General features: G+C 40.7%; 2 protein-coding genes across 5 annotated transcripts in view; one reads left to right on the forward strand and one right to left on the reverse strand.

Moving 5' to 3' along the window:
• Window positions 1–17,610, reverse strand: part of dab2ipb (DAB2 interacting protein b) — a 161,928-nt gene that overhangs the window by 137,905 nt on the left and 6,413 nt on the right. For all 3 annotated transcript variants that reach the window (XM_069513398.1, XM_069513397.1, XM_069513399.1), the window contains exon 2: window positions 4,907–5,031. In XM_069513398.1, the coding sequence (XP_069369499.1) occupies window positions 4,907–5,031 (125 nt within the window). The remainder of the gene's footprint in view (window positions 1–4,906; window positions 5,032–17,610) is intronic.
• On the forward strand, window positions 12,289–16,299 carry LOC138405458 (uncharacterized). Of its 2 annotated transcripts, none has more exons than XM_069514142.1 (9): window positions 12,289–12,468; window positions 12,976–13,154; window positions 13,273–13,464; window positions 13,597–13,778; window positions 13,880–14,003; window positions 14,096–14,215; window positions 14,306–14,395; window positions 14,504–14,673; window positions 14,792–16,299. In XM_069514142.1, the coding sequence occupies exons 1-9, from the start codon at window positions 12,432–12,434 to the stop codon at window positions 16,059–16,061; spliced, it is 2,364 nt and encodes a 787-aa protein (XP_069370243.1). In that variant the 5' UTR covers window positions 12,289–12,431; the 3' UTR covers window positions 16,062–16,299. The 2 variants fall into 2 exon arrangements, with proteins under 2 accessions (XP_069370243.1, XP_069370244.1); XM_069514143.1 differs by having other exon boundaries at window positions 12,979–13,154.

The following is a 17,610-nucleotide window of genomic DNA, read 5'->3' on the forward strand; positions in this document are numbered from 1 at the left end:
AAGTATAGTTTGTCTTAGAATTAGGGAAGTGTCAAATTGGCAGAACTAATGGCCAGGGGCTTAATCGCCTTTGGCATTAAGGCTGAAGTCATTTATTCAGTAAACATCCTTTTATAAATGACTATATCGGCATCAGCTGCTCTCAGTGATGCTGTACTTCAATTCTATATTTTCCATTATGTCCTAAGAGAACAATAGAAAAAGTGAAAATCTGATTAAACCAAAAAGGGATTCAATGAAAATAAATAAAAACAGGCGACACTGTTTACTAAAAGCCCTACAGCAAATACTTTCATGGCAATATAAATCAAAACTTTTGAGCATGGACTTTTGTACAAATTGATTTTTCTTTGTTCTCGCTTTTGATCCTGTTTCTTTCTCTCCAGTATTTTCTAGAATGGAGAAATATACCCAACTAAATGTAAGCAAATGCAGAGTGAAATAAGACAAACATAATTATTTATTAACATTTAAATGTGCTGCACTTCAGTGTACTGTTATTTTAGAATGTTATAAAAAAATTATAAAAATTTGACACACCCATACATATCCGTTTTATTAAATGTGCCTGTTTTTACTAATCAAGATCCATTAATTAACCCATAAATTAAAATCAGTGAAAAAGCAAAAAAAAAAAAAATCCAGGATCCATACCCTGATTCCAAGCCGCACCAAAATTCAATGGGTTTTCCCGGACCCATACCGTATCCTTCCATTTCTAATGTGAAACTAAGAAACAGTCAGACGGGGGAAACCTCCTTGGTAAAGATAATTGTTTTGTATCTCTTCTGATTACTGTCACCACAACATTAAAACTGCTGCAATCTATCTGTCACGGTTATGGTATTTTTCTGTCACGGTTACTGTATTTTGTCACGGTTATGGTATTTTCTTCACGGTTATTGTATTTTGTCCTCTTTTATTAAGAGTGTTTTCAGTTCAAGTTTTAACATTGTTTTTTGTTACATTGTGAATCCATGTTTTAAGTTTGTTCTGTGTTCCTCTCGTGTTCCTTTCTGCGTTCCTCTGTGTTCCACCCTGTGTTTCTCCTGTGTGCCTTCCTGTGTTCATCTCTGTGTTCCCCTCTATGTTCCACACTGTGCTTTTCCTGTTTTATTTTGTAGTCCCTGCTCCTGGTGTGTTTTCCCCATTTGACTTCCTGCCCTCATCATGCTCACCTGTTTGTCTTGTGCCACCTGTCCTCACTTACTCATTAGTTCAAGTGTGTATTTAAGTCTTGGTGTCCCCCCATGTGGTTGTTGGTTTGTCGTTTATCTTCATGTTCGTTGTCATTTACCTTTGTCATGTTCATGTGTCCCATCACCTCTCGTTCTTTCATGTCTTTCCCGGTGTCACTCCCGTGTTTTGCCTGAGTGCATCTTTTGATTTATTGAGTATTCTTTCTGTTACGTGTACCTTTTAAATAAAGGACACTTTTTGTTACAAACCTTTTAGTTCTGCGTTCTGAGTCCACCTGTTTCCCCTTTTCTACTGCATCCCCCCCCCCACAACCTGACACTATCCAGCTATAACTGACATGATTAGAATCAAATCCTAACAGGCACATGGTCTCATCACTCTGTCGAAAAAAGTGAATAAAACATCTGAAAACACGATACTGCCATGACATTTTGCACAGTTTACTCAGACGTGCATGGAAATGTTTGACATCTACCACATGATTATATGTTCACAGCAGTTGATGCTCTGATCCATTCAACAGAGCTTGTTCTGCTCTCTCAAACTGCATGTCACACCCCCCTTCATCTGGAGCAAGCCATTAGAAGACTGTATAATCGTTTTGACCTACAGTTTGCTGACATAACAGAAATCCTGCAGTGTTATGGATGACCTTTCAGAGTCTGGGTCTCTGGACGGATGCGGCTAAAAGCTGTTGTTCTTTGTTGCTGCGAAACAAAAAGCACTGTAGTGGAAAAAGGCTTCGAATGGGTCGATTGGAATAACAAGGCAAACCTCAGTAATGTCAGAAAAAAAAAAAAAAAACTGAGGCAACACTTTTCTCCATCGCGCTGGTTTACAAAAATGTTTGGTATGTCCAATGACTTCGTCCTTTGTCATTCTGAAACAGTGAATTCATGTTCGAGAACCACAGGGATCGACTTTTCACCCAACTAAATAACTACCTGACATCATGAGGTGGCGTATAAATAGCACATCGCTTTTAAGGATATTTCTTGTGTTGTTTTAAATAAGGTTTGAATTGGAAATGATTTCACATAAAAGCAAAGGAAAATGTGTAGTGCCAATATATGAAATGACACAAGAAATTGGTTTTATTCCCATTCTTCATTCGGTGATCTCAGACCTGTAGTGTTCTGGTGTTGTTGCTGTTCTGAGAGCTTATGGTCTTAAATATTTATTTATTGGACATTAAGCATTTTATGAATAGGACAGAGTTTAGGAAGGATATACCTATAGATAGATAAACGATATTATGAAGTGTTAACCTTACAGCTTAATGTACCAGGAATTTATTTGTGATAAAGGTAGAGACAGCTCAAGTTCAGAGGGAGATGAGCAACAATACTCAACAGTGGCACTCTTACAAAGACTGCTTGGTATCAAGGGGCACAAGATGTGGCAATAAAGTAATTTCCTGCACCATTGCAGTGCCACCAGTCTGGATTTATAACACAAGGCAGGATGGATACATAAATCCATGCTGATGAAGCCAAATTCTGCCCCTAACCTCAACATGTTTCTGGAAATTAAATGTATTAGTATACGCAACTTTTCCCGATTTAGTGAGTCAGTCAGCTCCAGCCAGTCTGATGCTTCTCCTCTGACCGCTCTCATCAACAAGGTGTTTCCATCTGCAGAACTCCCACTCACTGGATGTTTTGTTTTTTCGCAACATTCTGAGTACAATCTCTAGAGACTGGTGTGTGTGAAAGCCAGACCGTCTGGCACCAGCAATCGTGACAGTCAGAGTCAATGAGTTCACTTTTTTTTCCCCCATTCTGATGTTTGATGTAAAAAATGAAGTGAAGTTGCTGACCCGTCTCTGTTTTCATTTACTTAGTTGTGCCGAGAAAATTTGTAGGTTACAACCAAAGAAGTACAGTCGAGTGCTGAAAACAACCCCTGACTCAGATAATGCAAGAGGCTTTCTGCTTGTGGCAAAACTGAAGGAGGTAATAGATGCTGTTGCACCTTACATCTGCAATTCACATCGTCAAGAAAAAGTAGGACTAACAAGTAATGATATACAGTATATATATATATATAATATGGACTGACCTCTAACAGGATATGGGTTTTTGGTCATATTGCACATCCCTATTGACATGAGTGGCTGACTGGGTAATGGTGGGAATGAACAGGTGTATAGGTGTGAAGTGCTTGGTGAATGTATATCATTATCAAAGAGGTGAAAACGCCTTTGTAGGAGTTGGGTACGTGCAGGCTAAATGTGAGCTCACACAAAGCTGAGGATGTTGCAGGCAGAACATAATTTAGATTACACTGCAGACTCCTCATTTGAGTTTAACAACAAGAACCTCTAATCTCCCAGAATCCAGTGTGATATTCATCAAAACAACAGAGGCAAAGAACCAGACTCTGCTCTGCTTAACCTGGCCACTGGTGGTGTCTGCTGTGGGATGAATTTTAATGTGGAAATAATTCACACCTTACTCAGGATTCATTCAGGACTTATTTTTATGATTTTCATTATTATTATTATTATATAGATATTATATTAGATTGATGCAGGACCTTTAAGGGCAGATTAATGGGCACATTTAGCATATGCAGTGTCTAGAACCCTGGAGCCAATGGGGGACTGTTCCCTTACAATTATTAGTAGGTTCTTTCTTGTGTTAAAGCTATTTTTTTGGATATCTAGCAAGAGCAGGCTACACAGTTAAAACACTGTAAATTAGTATATTAAATATCTGCACTATCTCACACTTCCTGTCAGCAGCTGTGAGGGAGAATGGTTCTTCTTGCAAATGTCCCAAAAACAAAAATGAACTAAAGAGCAGGATGATGCAGCAACTGAACATGTCACATCAATTAATTGAGAACTGAAGCAGGAGCTGGATTTTGTTGATTTGAGTGATGACTTTGCTTCAAATAAATGCAGAGGAATAAAATAGCAAATAGTCTGTATTTATATAGTGCTACACTACAGTTTTGCCATTCACAAATACATTCATACAGTGCATCTAAGTGCAGCACCTTCTCTATCTCTAACACAGAAATCAGTGGCAATTTTTTGGATTTAATGTCTTGCCCAAGGACACTTTGGCAAGTGGAATGGAGGAGCCCAGCGATCGAACCACCGTTAGGGCACGATCCACTCAATCTCCTGAGTCACAGCCGCCCAAGAATACAGACAATGCATTAGGTCGGATATTTTTCACTGCAGTTTTGTGTGGCTTTATGCTGTTCATTTAGGTAAACTCCTGAATATGAATATTTGTCGTGCATGACATGAATGAAACACAGAAAATGTCATGTCAAAATATATTTTCAAAGTGGTCTATGCTGTGTGGATGTAGAATGCCCTTGGGCACCTGCAGTGCGCATGTACTATTTGCATGTGTGGAGCAGGGGTCTGTGGAGAGTTTTTGTCCAGGGCCTGTGGTAATAATCCATCCATGAAGACCCAGAGGCAGCGAGATGGGTAAAAAGGGTTGGTGCACCAGCATAGCCTGTGTAACCTTGACTCTATTCTAAATGGGATTAAAACATTGATATTAACAAGAGTTAAAAATGTGTTACTACTGTAGGTGTGGGGAAATGCTTGGATGGAAAAGAGCTAGAAAGCAGTAGAAGGGAAGCAAATGAAAATAAATGAAACACACAAACAAGTGAAGAGAAAGACAATGGTGACTAAGAGGGACTTGACAGACAAAGAGATTGTGTGGTCTGCTCTCACCACCTCCTCATCCTTCAGAAGCAGCATCTGACAGTCAGCTACCACACAGTACTGCGGGTTCCACACAGTTCGCTCTTCACAGGAGTGGCCACGTGACATCCGATGTCTGGACAGACAACGCGCATCTAGAGCGGAGGAGAAGAGACACAGTCAGAAAAGGACAGATATCACTTGTAAAAGCAGAGGAAAGATATTTGGTGTTTGTGCAGAATATGGAGTAACAGCTTAAATAGTGGGGATGAAGTAGATAAATAGTATAAGAGGAGAACAGTTTTAGTCTAATAAACCCAGAATTTGTGAAAAACTACTTTTCAATTCCTGCAAATTGCTTTTGCTCAGGGAATGCAAAAAAAGGATGCAATTGGAGGAATCTTCCACTTCAGTCGGATGTTGGCTGAAGAAAGGTGCCAAAATAAAACAAGTGGAACAGGAATTTAATGGATTCTCCTCCATCTCCAATGATGAGGTGACAAATCTCAGGAAAAAACGCAATACGTGTGCTTTTACACACGGGAAAATCCACTCCATTGATTCTCGCACACATAGGTTACTGTGACAGAGACACTGACTACATCACTCACCACCGACTGAGTCCGACAGTTTTATTACAGATGTGTTCCGTGAAACAAGCTTCCTCACACTGACTGCATACAATAAGAAAACACTTGTTTGATTAATAAACTCAGACAAAAACCTCCACTACAACATATCAGTGCAGATTCAGATCACCTGACATCATCTGAAATCAAATAAAGTGCAATATTCATGAGATCTATAACTTATAAGACTTCATTTTTTTTTCTATCGATCTATTTATTTGTATATCTTTACAACAAGCACAGTTTGATTTGAGGATGAGACTTTTGTAATTTTGTTATGCTTGCACAATGACAATAAAGTGTTTGAATGGTGCTGGGCTGTAAAATATTCCAATGTATTAAAAGCATGCTTGATTAAAAGCGACTGGTTTTATACAGTTTGCTCAAAAGTGTTTGTGCAACTTTGAAACTGGAGATTTTCATCTGTTCTTAAATGTAAACTTGGGAAAGAGAATAGAAAATAATTGAATGTTCTCTCTGAGACTCTGTCAGAGTTTCAAAGTGATGCGAGATGTATATTATTCATACAATGCACTGACAACTTTTTGTCATGTATTTTTAACCGTCTTATTCCATCACACCGTTTTCACATCCCAGATGGAAGCGGTAATGGTTTAATTTTTCTCTTGATGCTTTCAAACAAAGTCAAGTGTTTGAAACAAGATCTGAATTTTTGAAATGTGACCTCAGTTTGACCCATATCAGAATTCAATGCAACTTTTACATCAGTCTAGATCATACATGCGCTGACACGTCTGTACAAGCAAAACCTAAAGGGGTCCTATCCTAACGGGTCTGTGTTTTAAAGCATCAAGAAAATAATCTTAGCATAAACACTCACATCTGTGGCCTCCATGTTTATCACTGACTTCTTCTCCTTGTGTACTTGGGTCCAAAGCAAGCTGCGTGTGACGTCTTGCCACATCAGGGCCATGACCACTGCACACTGGAGTCTGATACTGGCCCCATTTTAAAAGAACTAAATACAAAAATCGAGTCTAGAAAAAACCTGATTCGAACACCATGGCTAGCAGTGTGAATGTAGCTTATGTGCAAAGTCACATAAATACACAATTACACACACACACACACACTGAGAGATACAGCTACTGCAGACGGGCTCTGTCTGTCAGCTCACACTCAAGCTGTGGACAGGAAAGGTCGAGCACAGCGTTCTCCATTCAGCGTGCAGGTTTCTTAATCCCGTCGCTAATTCAATTATGTAACTTCATCATCACTTCCACACGCTTTAAAATGGTGATACTGGGAGAGACGTGACAGAAAAGAGACAGGAGGGTGAGGAAGACTAAAAAGCTTGGGAGGTCGAGCATTTCGCTTCCTTCAGTAAAGTGACAGAAGTGAGATCTGTGAAGCAGGAGATCAGCTCCAAGTTTGTCACTTTCACGGTTTGAATCTATTTACACAGCTGTTTAGTATCGGCTACAATAGAAAGCAAGGACCATAGCTACAGACACACAAATCACTGGCAGGACCAGCACCATAAAGAAGCTCAGGTTTAAACCCTGCACCACATTTTCAGACTCTGTCTCACAGACAGGCTCAAAGGACTGATATAATATAAAGTATATGGATTTTTTTTCATGGCCTTGCTGGTTTATTTTTGTTCCGTTGTCAATCAATTATTTATTTAATCATTTTCCGAGCTATAACACACTATGAGGCAGGGAAAATAAACCAATGGTCATTACACAGTCATACCTTTAACCAACTGCTTGGCCACCTGACATTAGGAAAATAATATTGATTCAGCTTCATGTTAAAAATGCACAGACAAATTAAAAATGTGTGAATTCATAGGTGTTAAATACGTTTATTTGAGGTATTTGTTTGTGGTACAACAAATGGCATCAGAAGCATGAACTTACTTAACATTCAGCCAATGATTTGAACATCGTTAACCCTTTTACAATAATAGTCTTCTCAAAGTTGTGCCATATAGTTCATGCATAAAAGATTAGAGCCGTTTGGTGAAATATCTCAGAAATAATACATAATATTCGAAATGTAAATTTAACTGTTACTTCTAAAATATATATTCAGGGATATATCCTGCCACCCTAGTCCTCTTAAGGAATAAACAAACAGCAGCAGAGTGAGAATATGAGAAATGAAGTACAGCTTCTGTAGCTGCTGTATTGTAGCTTTAACTGTAAATAGTTAAAAACAATCATCTGATATTAAACACGTTATTCAACATGTTCTCTGTCAGCAACATCTCCATCTCAAACACACTGACTCTGTGCTGATGATAATGGTGCTTCAGCTGCCATGTGATTCAGGCTAATTGCTAACTGCTAGGTGCTAAGTGCATGGACAGTATATCGTGATCAGTCATAGATGAGTTTAGAAACATGCACTTACTGCTGTGTTGACTGTGTTTCTTGAGTCCTCACAGACTCTACCCGTCTTCTGGATGAATAAAAAACCTTTCTCCTGTTTGCATGATGTTTAAAAACACTGTTTCCAAAGTTGTGAGTCTGTCCATGGTTTGTTTATGTCTGTTTGCGGCCATTTTGTTTATTCACAAAACACAGGTGCAACTTGGGAAAAGAGTTTACATTTTTGGGGGGTTGTTTTTGTTGTTTGTTTCCGTGAGCTTATTTTGTAAATATCCATGTTCTGCTGAGAGTAAAAGGCCATCCATTGGTGATGAGTGGTATCGCAATAGAGCTGTTACACTAATATAATAGAATAAATAATAAAATCACAAATAATTCTAAACACTTAGTAGTAATTGAAACGCTGATTTTCTGCTTAAAGGATGACCCTCTCTACCTCCTGCACCACAGCTGAAGACCATTTAAGAGACCGACAAATCAAGAAGAAAAAACGTACAGTATTGAAACCCAGCACAGTAGAGCACACACCATTTGCAAATTGAAACCTCAAAATAAAATTAAACAGCCCATTAACAGTATTATGTATTCCACTTATCCCTTTATGACACACTGCTAATTTTACTTTGCACATTACAAGCTTTACCTAATTACATAACATCCCCTGTAATAGACGTTAACCATGGGTTGTAAATATATCAATCCATCCAAAGCACTCTGGGTACATTCATATAAAATATATTAAACATATTTATAGTCAACTCTTCTTAAAAGGACAATATTTAAATAATATAAATGCATATTATATTTCAGATGTAGATGTTAAGGTGGCAACAAAGTATTTTTCCAAAACAAGAGGCTGTGATTGGGATCCACATTAGAGTACTGTTTTTCTATTTCGTTACCTTTGATTGTAGGGCAGTTATGTAATCAGGCCCATTTTACTGGCGCTCAAATGAAAGGCGGGGGGAGGAGAGACATAGATCATGTATTCATTAGAAGAGTGCGCAGTGATGTTTGCGTGTCCGTGACAGCTCAGTGTCATGGACGAGTGTTTTTGTTCTCTGTGTGTAAAAGATAAGCAGCGTTCCAATCCGAGATGCTTCATCTGACTCGGATGACAAGCACGGTCGGATTGTGTTTGCATACACTCACACCGCTGCTGCTGCTGCTGCTGCTGCGGTGCTTCCTGTGCTCCAAACATTAGCGGCTGACTGAGATCAATAACTGCACAGTATTAGCATTTCTTTCCCCTCTCAGCATCGATAGCTTTGCTCTGCAGTATGACAATAAACCTCACGTCTCACCGGTTGTTACAGAGTCCTTCCATCAGGTATCGATAGAGCAAATATAAAGAGGCCTTAATGGTATCAGATCGATACTCAAAAGTTCGGAGGAGATGCCTCACAAGCATTTTGCTTGAAATACCTGCTTCCCTGTTCCTGTGGTGGGTGACGGAAAAGAAAAGTGGGAGAGAGGATGTGGTTGAATATATGTTTTTTTTACATTGGAAATTCTGAAGATATGAGGCCGTATGTAGGCTGACTGCAGATTTACCAAGCTGACTGTGGTTGGAACATAATCTGAGGCACATCAACTTCTCTGGATATTTTAGGTTTCCTTCAAGGGTATCGCACAAAATATAGAGGTTAATATTGACTGGACCATCACATAACAGTACTCCCACATATTGTGGATTTTTGCCTCTCAGATCACCTAAAGTAGACTTTGTGCAGGAGTATGAAAAATGTTTAAAGGTTCAATTGTGGGGATACCAAAATATCCATCTGAACCCCCGTGTTAACATTCAGGTAGACACAAAAGTAAACAATATGTAAGAAATACAATTATAAGTACACAGCAATAAGTACTTAGGCAACATATAAGTAGGCAGTCAGAGAGGCACATGGTAGATAGGATATGAACAGCAGAGTATGATTGTAGTGCAAACTGGAATAGTGCAAAAATAGACTAAGCAGTGTAAATACTTGATGGTGAATGTGCAGATAATGTACAGTTGTGATGAGTTGTATGATCATGTTCAGAAAATGTATAGACATAAGCAGCACCCCTCTGGTGATAAATTCTGCATAAGATGTTGAAAAGAACTTTCTAAGGGAGGACTTAGGCTGCAATGCATTCAGGTGTGACAGTTCCAGGACCCTGCTATTGCACATGCCGGCTAATTGGAGCAGCTTCTGACACCAGAAAAACTATGGAGTTCACCCATGATTTATTTAGTAACCCCTGTGCTTTTACAGACATTGGAGCCTGGCTGAAAGCTGACTTCAGGCTCAGCTCGATCTGGAATCTCACTCTCACAAAGCAATATTGCAAACTTTGAAAACAGCATTCTGCCATTTTTTTGTTTAAAATCTTTGATTTGAGAAATCAAATTGCTTAACTACTTGCTTATGTGTCATGCCCAACAAGCAGGAGCACAAACAAAACCTTTCAACTTGAACAACATGGAACAGGGTGGTGTGGTCTGCACGCTCATCATAACCAGCTGAAGAAGCATTTAAAAAACAGATCCATCCATTGCACCCACACAGTAAGTTATAAATCCTGCCTGTCTACATGCCGCGGGCTACACCAGCATGCTCCACGCAGCTTTGAGAGATTTAGAGCCCCTGGGTTTGCTCTGCTGATGATTTCTGCTCACACAAAGCGATGCTGCAAAAGCCACAAGGTGCAGCGATTAAACATCTTCCCAGAGCTCTCCTGAAATGGCAGGACGTTGCCACCAATCCCAACTTCAGGGTTAAAACTGGTAAAACAGAAATGGTAGAGGATGCAAATGCGCAAATAAGACTTTGTCAATCTAGCACCATTTATAGCTCTAGTGTAGCGGATATTGCGTTGCCACTGACAACCACTCATTTACACTCGAATAGACTGAAGGGTCTCACTGAACCATACTTGTAAAATAACAGGCTCAAAGAGAGGGCGGTATTAAATGCAATCAAAGAGCATGAAGATACGACTGGCCATGAAGAGCTGCGTCAGCCAGTCAATGCCACAGAAAGCTGGAAAATGAAGGAGAAAGCCTCTTTAGTCTCCGTTTTAATATGAAGCTGGAGTAGTTTTGTGGCTTCTGGTCATCAATTAAAAATGAATCTAAACTCGGCCCGTCAGTCAAAAGAGGAAATGATCAAACATCAGTGTTCTACATACGAATGTGTTGATGCTCGTGCTGATTAATTACTGTCAGTTTGGAGCACACAGGGTGTGGAAATTGTATACATACAAGTTGATGGGTTTCAAAGAAAAAACATGGTGCAATGACAACAGGATGTCATGGACTGACCTTCGGTATATGCCTGCACTTAATGACATGTCATAAAAAAGCACGGGATCTATTATGCAGAGATCAAGACAGCACAAACACCACTTTAATGCTTTACTGAATATAGCTGAGCATTAATTCCACAGTCTATAAAAAGGCACTTTCTTTGAGGTTGGGACGACCACATACCGTAAATTACCAAATAATAGCCGGGGCGTTTATTTGTTTCAATCACTTAACAGACCAGGCATTTATTGGGGACAAGGCGGCAGTTTGGGACAGGCGTTTAATATCTTCCTCACAAAATCCTTCTGGGCAAAAATTGTACGTCTTATGCAAGTGAAGTTGTTGCGGCGGAGGAAACGATTTAGCCAACCAGCACTCCCGGCAAACTCCTCATCTCTGCTGTCACTCACGGTGGCATAATTTGTTTCGCCATCGCCCTGATCATTTTGCGGGACACTCTCGTGGTGTGCCCGTTTGCTGATAACCCATTCCCGCATGTTTATCTCAAGCTCCTCGCTAGCATTCTTCCTGCCTCCACCAGGCAGCCTAGCTCTTTTGCTGTCCTCTTCGGACAGACGCTGAAGCTCATTTAATTTTTTCATTAATCTCTCACTCTCTCGGGGTCGACAGAGAAACATCTAGCGGCTGCTTCTCCCAAGTTTTCCTCTGCAAGTGGTACTTTTTATTTTTTTGCTGCACCGGAGCCATGGCGATCATCAGAAAGCAAGCACAATATGTGAAAAAGGCGAAGAAGAAAAACATACAGTGTCAGTGGTCACGTCTTCTGTTTTTTTTTTTTGTTAAAATAAATTAGAACGGGTATTTATTTGGAACCGGCGGTTATTTATCAAAATATACACCTGCACCCGGCATTTAAAGGGGACCCTGCGGTTAATTGAAACCCGGCTATTATTTGGTAATTACGGTATATTGTTTCAGACAGATAAGATCACATTAGTGGTTAGACTTTTAGTGAGAGTGGATCAACTTTGAAAGAAACAGCAGTAATTAAAGACTTAAGGCAATACTTTAAGGCAAAATTAAATTCAGAATGCCATAAAATGTGAAGAGGGTGTGGTTAAGATAATTGTTTGATCTAGATTTCAAAGACCCATGTCACATCAAAGGACTGCCATGTTATAAAGGCAGAGCTTTGATGGACATTTGTAGTCAGAGCAAGACGCACAAGCAGGGTCCGAATAGCAGAATCAGATTTTTAGATCGATTCTTCGCCTTCTTATCCGCATTATTGAATGACAAATAGTTGACCTTAAATGATGTCAAGTTCAAGTGAGTTCTCTGCTGCCTCAGGTAAAACTCTTAAAAAATTAAGACAAAAATGAATGTATCTGCTGTGAAAACACACACAAAGTTCACTGAAAAATGTTAATTCCCTCTTTATTTACTCACCACTTTGTCAATGGAGGGATGGGTGAAGTGTTTGGGTCCCTAAAACACAACTTTAGGAGACTTAGGGGTAAACAGCGTTTCAGCCAAACTCAATGCAACTGAAGGAACTGGAGACTCTTTAAAAAAAAACAAAAGCAAAAAACATAAAATGCATCCACACTGCTCTACTTGTGTCATCCAAATGTCAAGAAGCCCCAACATTTAAATTTGACACAATACAGTATCATTCACATCATGTTTTTAGCCTGAAAGTCTGCTACCAGAAGTAGCATTGCTACTAGCGATGCCAAAGGCAACATAGCCAGTAACACTTGATCACACATGATCTTGTCTTATCTGTTTACTGAAAACATAAATAATAGAAGTCATGAAAAATGTTGGTCATATTTTTTGTCATATTTTTAAAAGCAGATGAAGTTCAGGTGGGTGATATGCTTCACAGCAGCTCTACTTCCTATATGGTCCTGGACTTTAAAGGGGAAGGCTGCTTCGGCAAAATCGTTGACTCCTTGAACCTTAGGACTGAAAAGAAGATGGCTGTGAAAATCTTGAAGGACACAGAGTTTGACGAGGACATTCAGCAAGAGGTAGAAGACAGAAGTCTTTGTTTATTTTCCTGTGCTGGGGTGCTGTCTGTTCCATCAGAAAAATGTAGCTGATCACAAACTGTGGATAGTCTCATCATGCCTCCTCTTTTCTCTCCAGGTATTCATATTGAAAGTCATCGGTGAGTTGGACTCAGGTCGCAACAACATTATCAAGTTCTATGAACAATTCCAACACATGGAAAAGACCTGTTTGGTGTTTGAGAGGCTGGACATGGATCTCTATGACATGGTAATGAAGCGAAGGTGTAAACACCTTGCTCTTCATGAGATCCGCCCAGTGGCCAAGCAGGTATGTAGCCGCGATCAATGCATCATAAAGCAAATACTCTTTTGTCAAAGACAGCCCTAAAATCTAACCTGACACCCAACAACAGCACATGGACAAACAATCTAAATGTTTAACTTCTTTTTGTTCCTGCAGCTCTTTGTGGCCTTGGATTTCCTGAAGGATCATGGTGTCCTGCATACGGACATCAAACCTGACAACGTCATGCTTGTTAACATGCAGGACCAGCCGCTCAAGGTGAAGCTAATTGACTTTGGCTGCGCTATGATAGTGCCCCAAATTGAGCTAGGAATGGAGATCCAGCCATATGGGTATAGGTGAGTTCATTATGCACAGTATCTGTGTAGCCACATACTTTTTCTGCTCTGAAAATGTTGCAACAGATTTTTCATCTTTGGCTCATGTCTGTCATTCTCAGGGCTCCAGAAATCTCACTTGGCCTCCCATTCAGTGAGGCCATCGATGTGTGGGGGGTCGGGTGCACACTGGCATTCCTATACCTGGGTCGAAACCCATTCCCTGTGTACTGCAAATATCAGATGGTATATATCATCAAACCAAATTGATTTTCATTTATTTTTCAGATAGAGAATGTAAGCAGATGCAATTCTCATAATGTATATTCCGTCTGCAGATGAAGAGCATGGTTGCAGTGCTGGGCCAGCCGAAGGACCACCTGCTGCGTGCTGGCAAGTATAGCCAGCTGTTCTTCATTGAAGAGGAGGCTGAAGATGCTTCATCATGGAGACTGATGGTAGAGTAACAATGTTCGTCTTTGTTTGAGAATTTTATTTTTAAATCATACTGCCCCGTTCTAATAATTATTTTCCTCTTGTTCCTTCAGACAGCAGAAGAATTTACTGTCGTAAATGACATGAGACCAGTGGAAACCAACAACCAACAGTCGCCAAGCTCCCTGAACAGCCTGATCCATGTGAGTACTCTCTGATGTGTTGTACAAATAAAGACTGGAGCCATAGCAGTTATTTATCTGTCATTTAAGAGCTGTATCATCTGACCTGAAACCTGTTTTCAAATCCAGATCCGTGCAAAATTGGAGGCAGCTGAAATGGAAGATCACATGGCCTTTGTGTCTATCTTAGAAGAGTTGCTGCATCTTGACGGGGATGAGAGGATCTCTCCTCGTCAAGCTCTGCAGCAGCCCTTCATTTCCATGAGCCACCTGAGAAAGGTTGTAGACAGCGGCGACTAGTAAGTGATCACAGGTTGTTTCACACTGGAACTAAAAAACACATCAGGTTGGAGGGACTGATGGCTTAAATTAATTGACACTGACTGATTTACTAATTGATTGTCTTACCTCGTCCAGTCTGACCACCTCCGAAACTGCAATGAGGGTCTGCCATACTGAGGATAGGGTGCACTATCCAGCCTCAGACAGCAGCGACTCTGACACCAAACTCTCTGGCTCCAGGTACGACGTCTCTTGGTTATCAGTTGGAGTCGACGACAGCAGTTATGAGATCTACTGGAATCCTGACGAGGCTCTAGCCTCCACAGAGGCCACCAGGTTGTCAGTTGGAGTCGACGACAGCAGTGACGATATCTACTGGAATCCTGACGAGGCTCTAGCCTCCACAGACGCCAGCAGGTTGTCAGTTGGAGTCGACGACAGAAGTGACGAGGTGTCCTGGTATTCTGACGAGGCTCCAGCCTCCGCAGGTGCCACCCGGTTGCCAGTTGGAGTCAACGACAGCAGTGACGAGGCCTCCTGGTATTCTGACGAGGCTCCAGCCTCCGCAAGTGCCACCCGGTTGTCAGTTGGAGTCGACGAGAGCAGTGACGAGGTCTCTTGGTATTCTGACGAGGCTCCAGCCTCCGCAAGTGCCACCCGGTTGTCAGTTGGAGTCGACGAGAGCACTGACGAGGTCTCCTGGTATTCTGACGAGGCTCCAGCCTCCGCAGGTGCCACCCGGTTGTCAGTTGGAGTCGAGGACAGCAGTGACGAGGTCTCCTGGTATTCTGACGAGGCTCCAGCCTCCGCAGATGCCACCCGGTTGTCAGTTGGAGTCGAGGACAGCAATGACGAGGTCTCCTGGTATTCTGACGAGGCTCCAGCCTCCGCAGGTGCCACCCGGTTGTCAGTTGGAGTCGATGGCAGCATGGATGAGGTCTCCTGGTATTCTGACGAGGCTCCAGCCTCCGCAGGTGCCACCCGGTTGTCAGTTGGAGTCGATGACAGCATGGACGAGGTCTCCTGGTATTCTGACGAGGCTCCAGCCTCCGCAGGTGCCACCCGGTTGTCAGTTGGAGTCGATGACAGCAGTGACGAGGTCTCCTGGTATTCTGACGAGGCTCCAGCCTCTGCAGGTGCCACCCGGTTGTCAGTTGGAGTCGAGGACAGCAATGACGAGGTCTCCTGGTATTCTGACGAGGCTCCAGCCTCCGCAGGTGCCACCCGGTTGTCAGTTGGAGTCGATGACAGCAGTGACGAGGTCTCCTGTTATTCTGCAGAGGCTGTAGACGTCGCTGTTCCAGCCAAAGCCTCCTCTGGCAGAAAGAGAAAACTGCTAAGAAGAATTAAAAAATTCTTCTCAAGCCTCAAAAGAAGGTTCTTCTCAAAAGTGAATTTTGACTGAATTAGTATTTCTCTGTTGGTATATTTCTATTTTGATATACATTTTACTACTTTTCCAAAGTTTTAATGTTTTATCAATATTTTTTACTACATTTTTGTACTTTTTAATACTTTTAATGAATTGTTAATAATGTTTAACACTGTTGATGTTCCGTTGCTTTTGATACATTTAAATAATTCTTGTTTCATTTGAATTATTGTTGTCTTTTTCAGTCTGTTAATAAAACATATTGATTGAATTTTGCCTCAGACGATCATCATTATACTAAGTCAACTACAAATTCAGGCCTGAGTGAGAGGTCATGTGATATGCATTTCCAGGCGTGTTATTATGGATGGGGATTAAAACTGATACAGAGACAGTGTTAATATACTGTGGTCAGTTTTACACACACACACAGACACAAACACACGCACACACACACACACAGATTCACATATACAATGTCTAGCAGTTACATTTTCTGCAGTTCTTTTCGACTGTTACTGTGACAATGCTTGATGAAATAATATGGGTAAAGAAATCAACAGTTAGCTTGTTAGATTATCTGAAGAACAGCAGGACTGTGAAAACTAAATGTGGAAAAAAAAAAAAAAGATTATCTGCATGTCACACTGTGTCCCTGTGTTTCTGTGATGGCAAAAATTAATTTGGCGAAAATAATGATAAAAACAGAGTTCAAAGTCGAGCAGTACTCCAAAGTGTGCACATTCCCACAAAGGTCAAACAAACATGTTGGTCAGATTCAGATTATCATCAAATCTACATTATTGTTATCTGGATCTACACCAAATTGTATAAACTCAAAGACACCATAAACGTGTCTGATGGTATTTCAAGAAAATCTGACAAAAATCTTCATTCACCTATGCTTCGAGGTTCCCGGGGCGGGCTCGACAAACCAACGCCACAATGTTTTTGGACTGTAGGAGGAAAACCCAGGGAGAACATGCAAAGTCAGAGGATTTTTAACTTGGGCCCTATTGGCACAGACCCAGAATAAGAATTTGATCTTTTTTTTGGTGGGAAAAACATTGTTGTAGTGGACATTTTGTTGACATCTCCGGTAAGATTACGTTGTGATTACTTTTTTTTCTCCTTTCTTTATTCGAGTGTGGTCTTTCAGTTTGAGAGCGGCATGTACTGATTTCTCATTCAGATTTTTTAATGCTCATTTTCAAAACCTTGTCCTTGCACTCAACTATACCCTGTCCTTAGATTGCATGTGCTTCAGCCCTGCTAGCACTCACGCTCTGTCTGCGCTCACGTGAAATATCTGTGCGTAGATTCAAAATTTGAGTCAAAATTGTTGACAGGTGAAATCGACCTGCTTTCCAGTTTTTTTTGGAAAGCAGAAAATACAGAATCTAAATGTGAAATGAATCCTGCTCTCAAACTGAAAGAGAAGTTTCAAAACTGTTCAATCCATATTAATATATTTTTTTCTGTATTCAAAAATGTTAATTTTCCTCATAGGACTCAACAATCTGTACATGGTGCAACATCCTATGTCCTTGACTCTCTACTAGAGTCAGGTAAAATGGTAACT

Source organism: Paralichthys olivaceus, chromosome 18 (assembly GCF_024713975.1).
Source record: "Paralichthys olivaceus isolate ysfri-2021 chromosome 18, ASM2471397v2, whole genome shotgun sequence".
In the NCBI taxonomy this organism is placed as follows: domain Eukaryota; kingdom Metazoa; phylum Chordata; class Actinopteri; order Pleuronectiformes; family Paralichthyidae; genus Paralichthys; species Paralichthys olivaceus.

What these genes read in the sequence shown, in the direction of transcription:
- LOC138405458 (XM_069514142.1), top strand. Translation starts at nt 12,432, where the DNA reads ATGATGTCAAGTTCAAGTGAGTTCTCTGCTGCCTCAG. An exon ending in ACGAGGACATTCAGCAAGAG is followed by an intron (nt 13,155 to 13,272) that starts GTAGAAGACAGA and finishes TTTTCTCTCCAG; the next exon opens with GTATTCATATTGAAAGTCAT. An exon ending in CTTCATCATGGAGACTGATG is followed by an intron (nt 14,216 to 14,305) that starts GTAGAGTAACAA and finishes TTGTTCCTTCAG; the next exon opens with ACAGCAGAAGAATTTACTGT.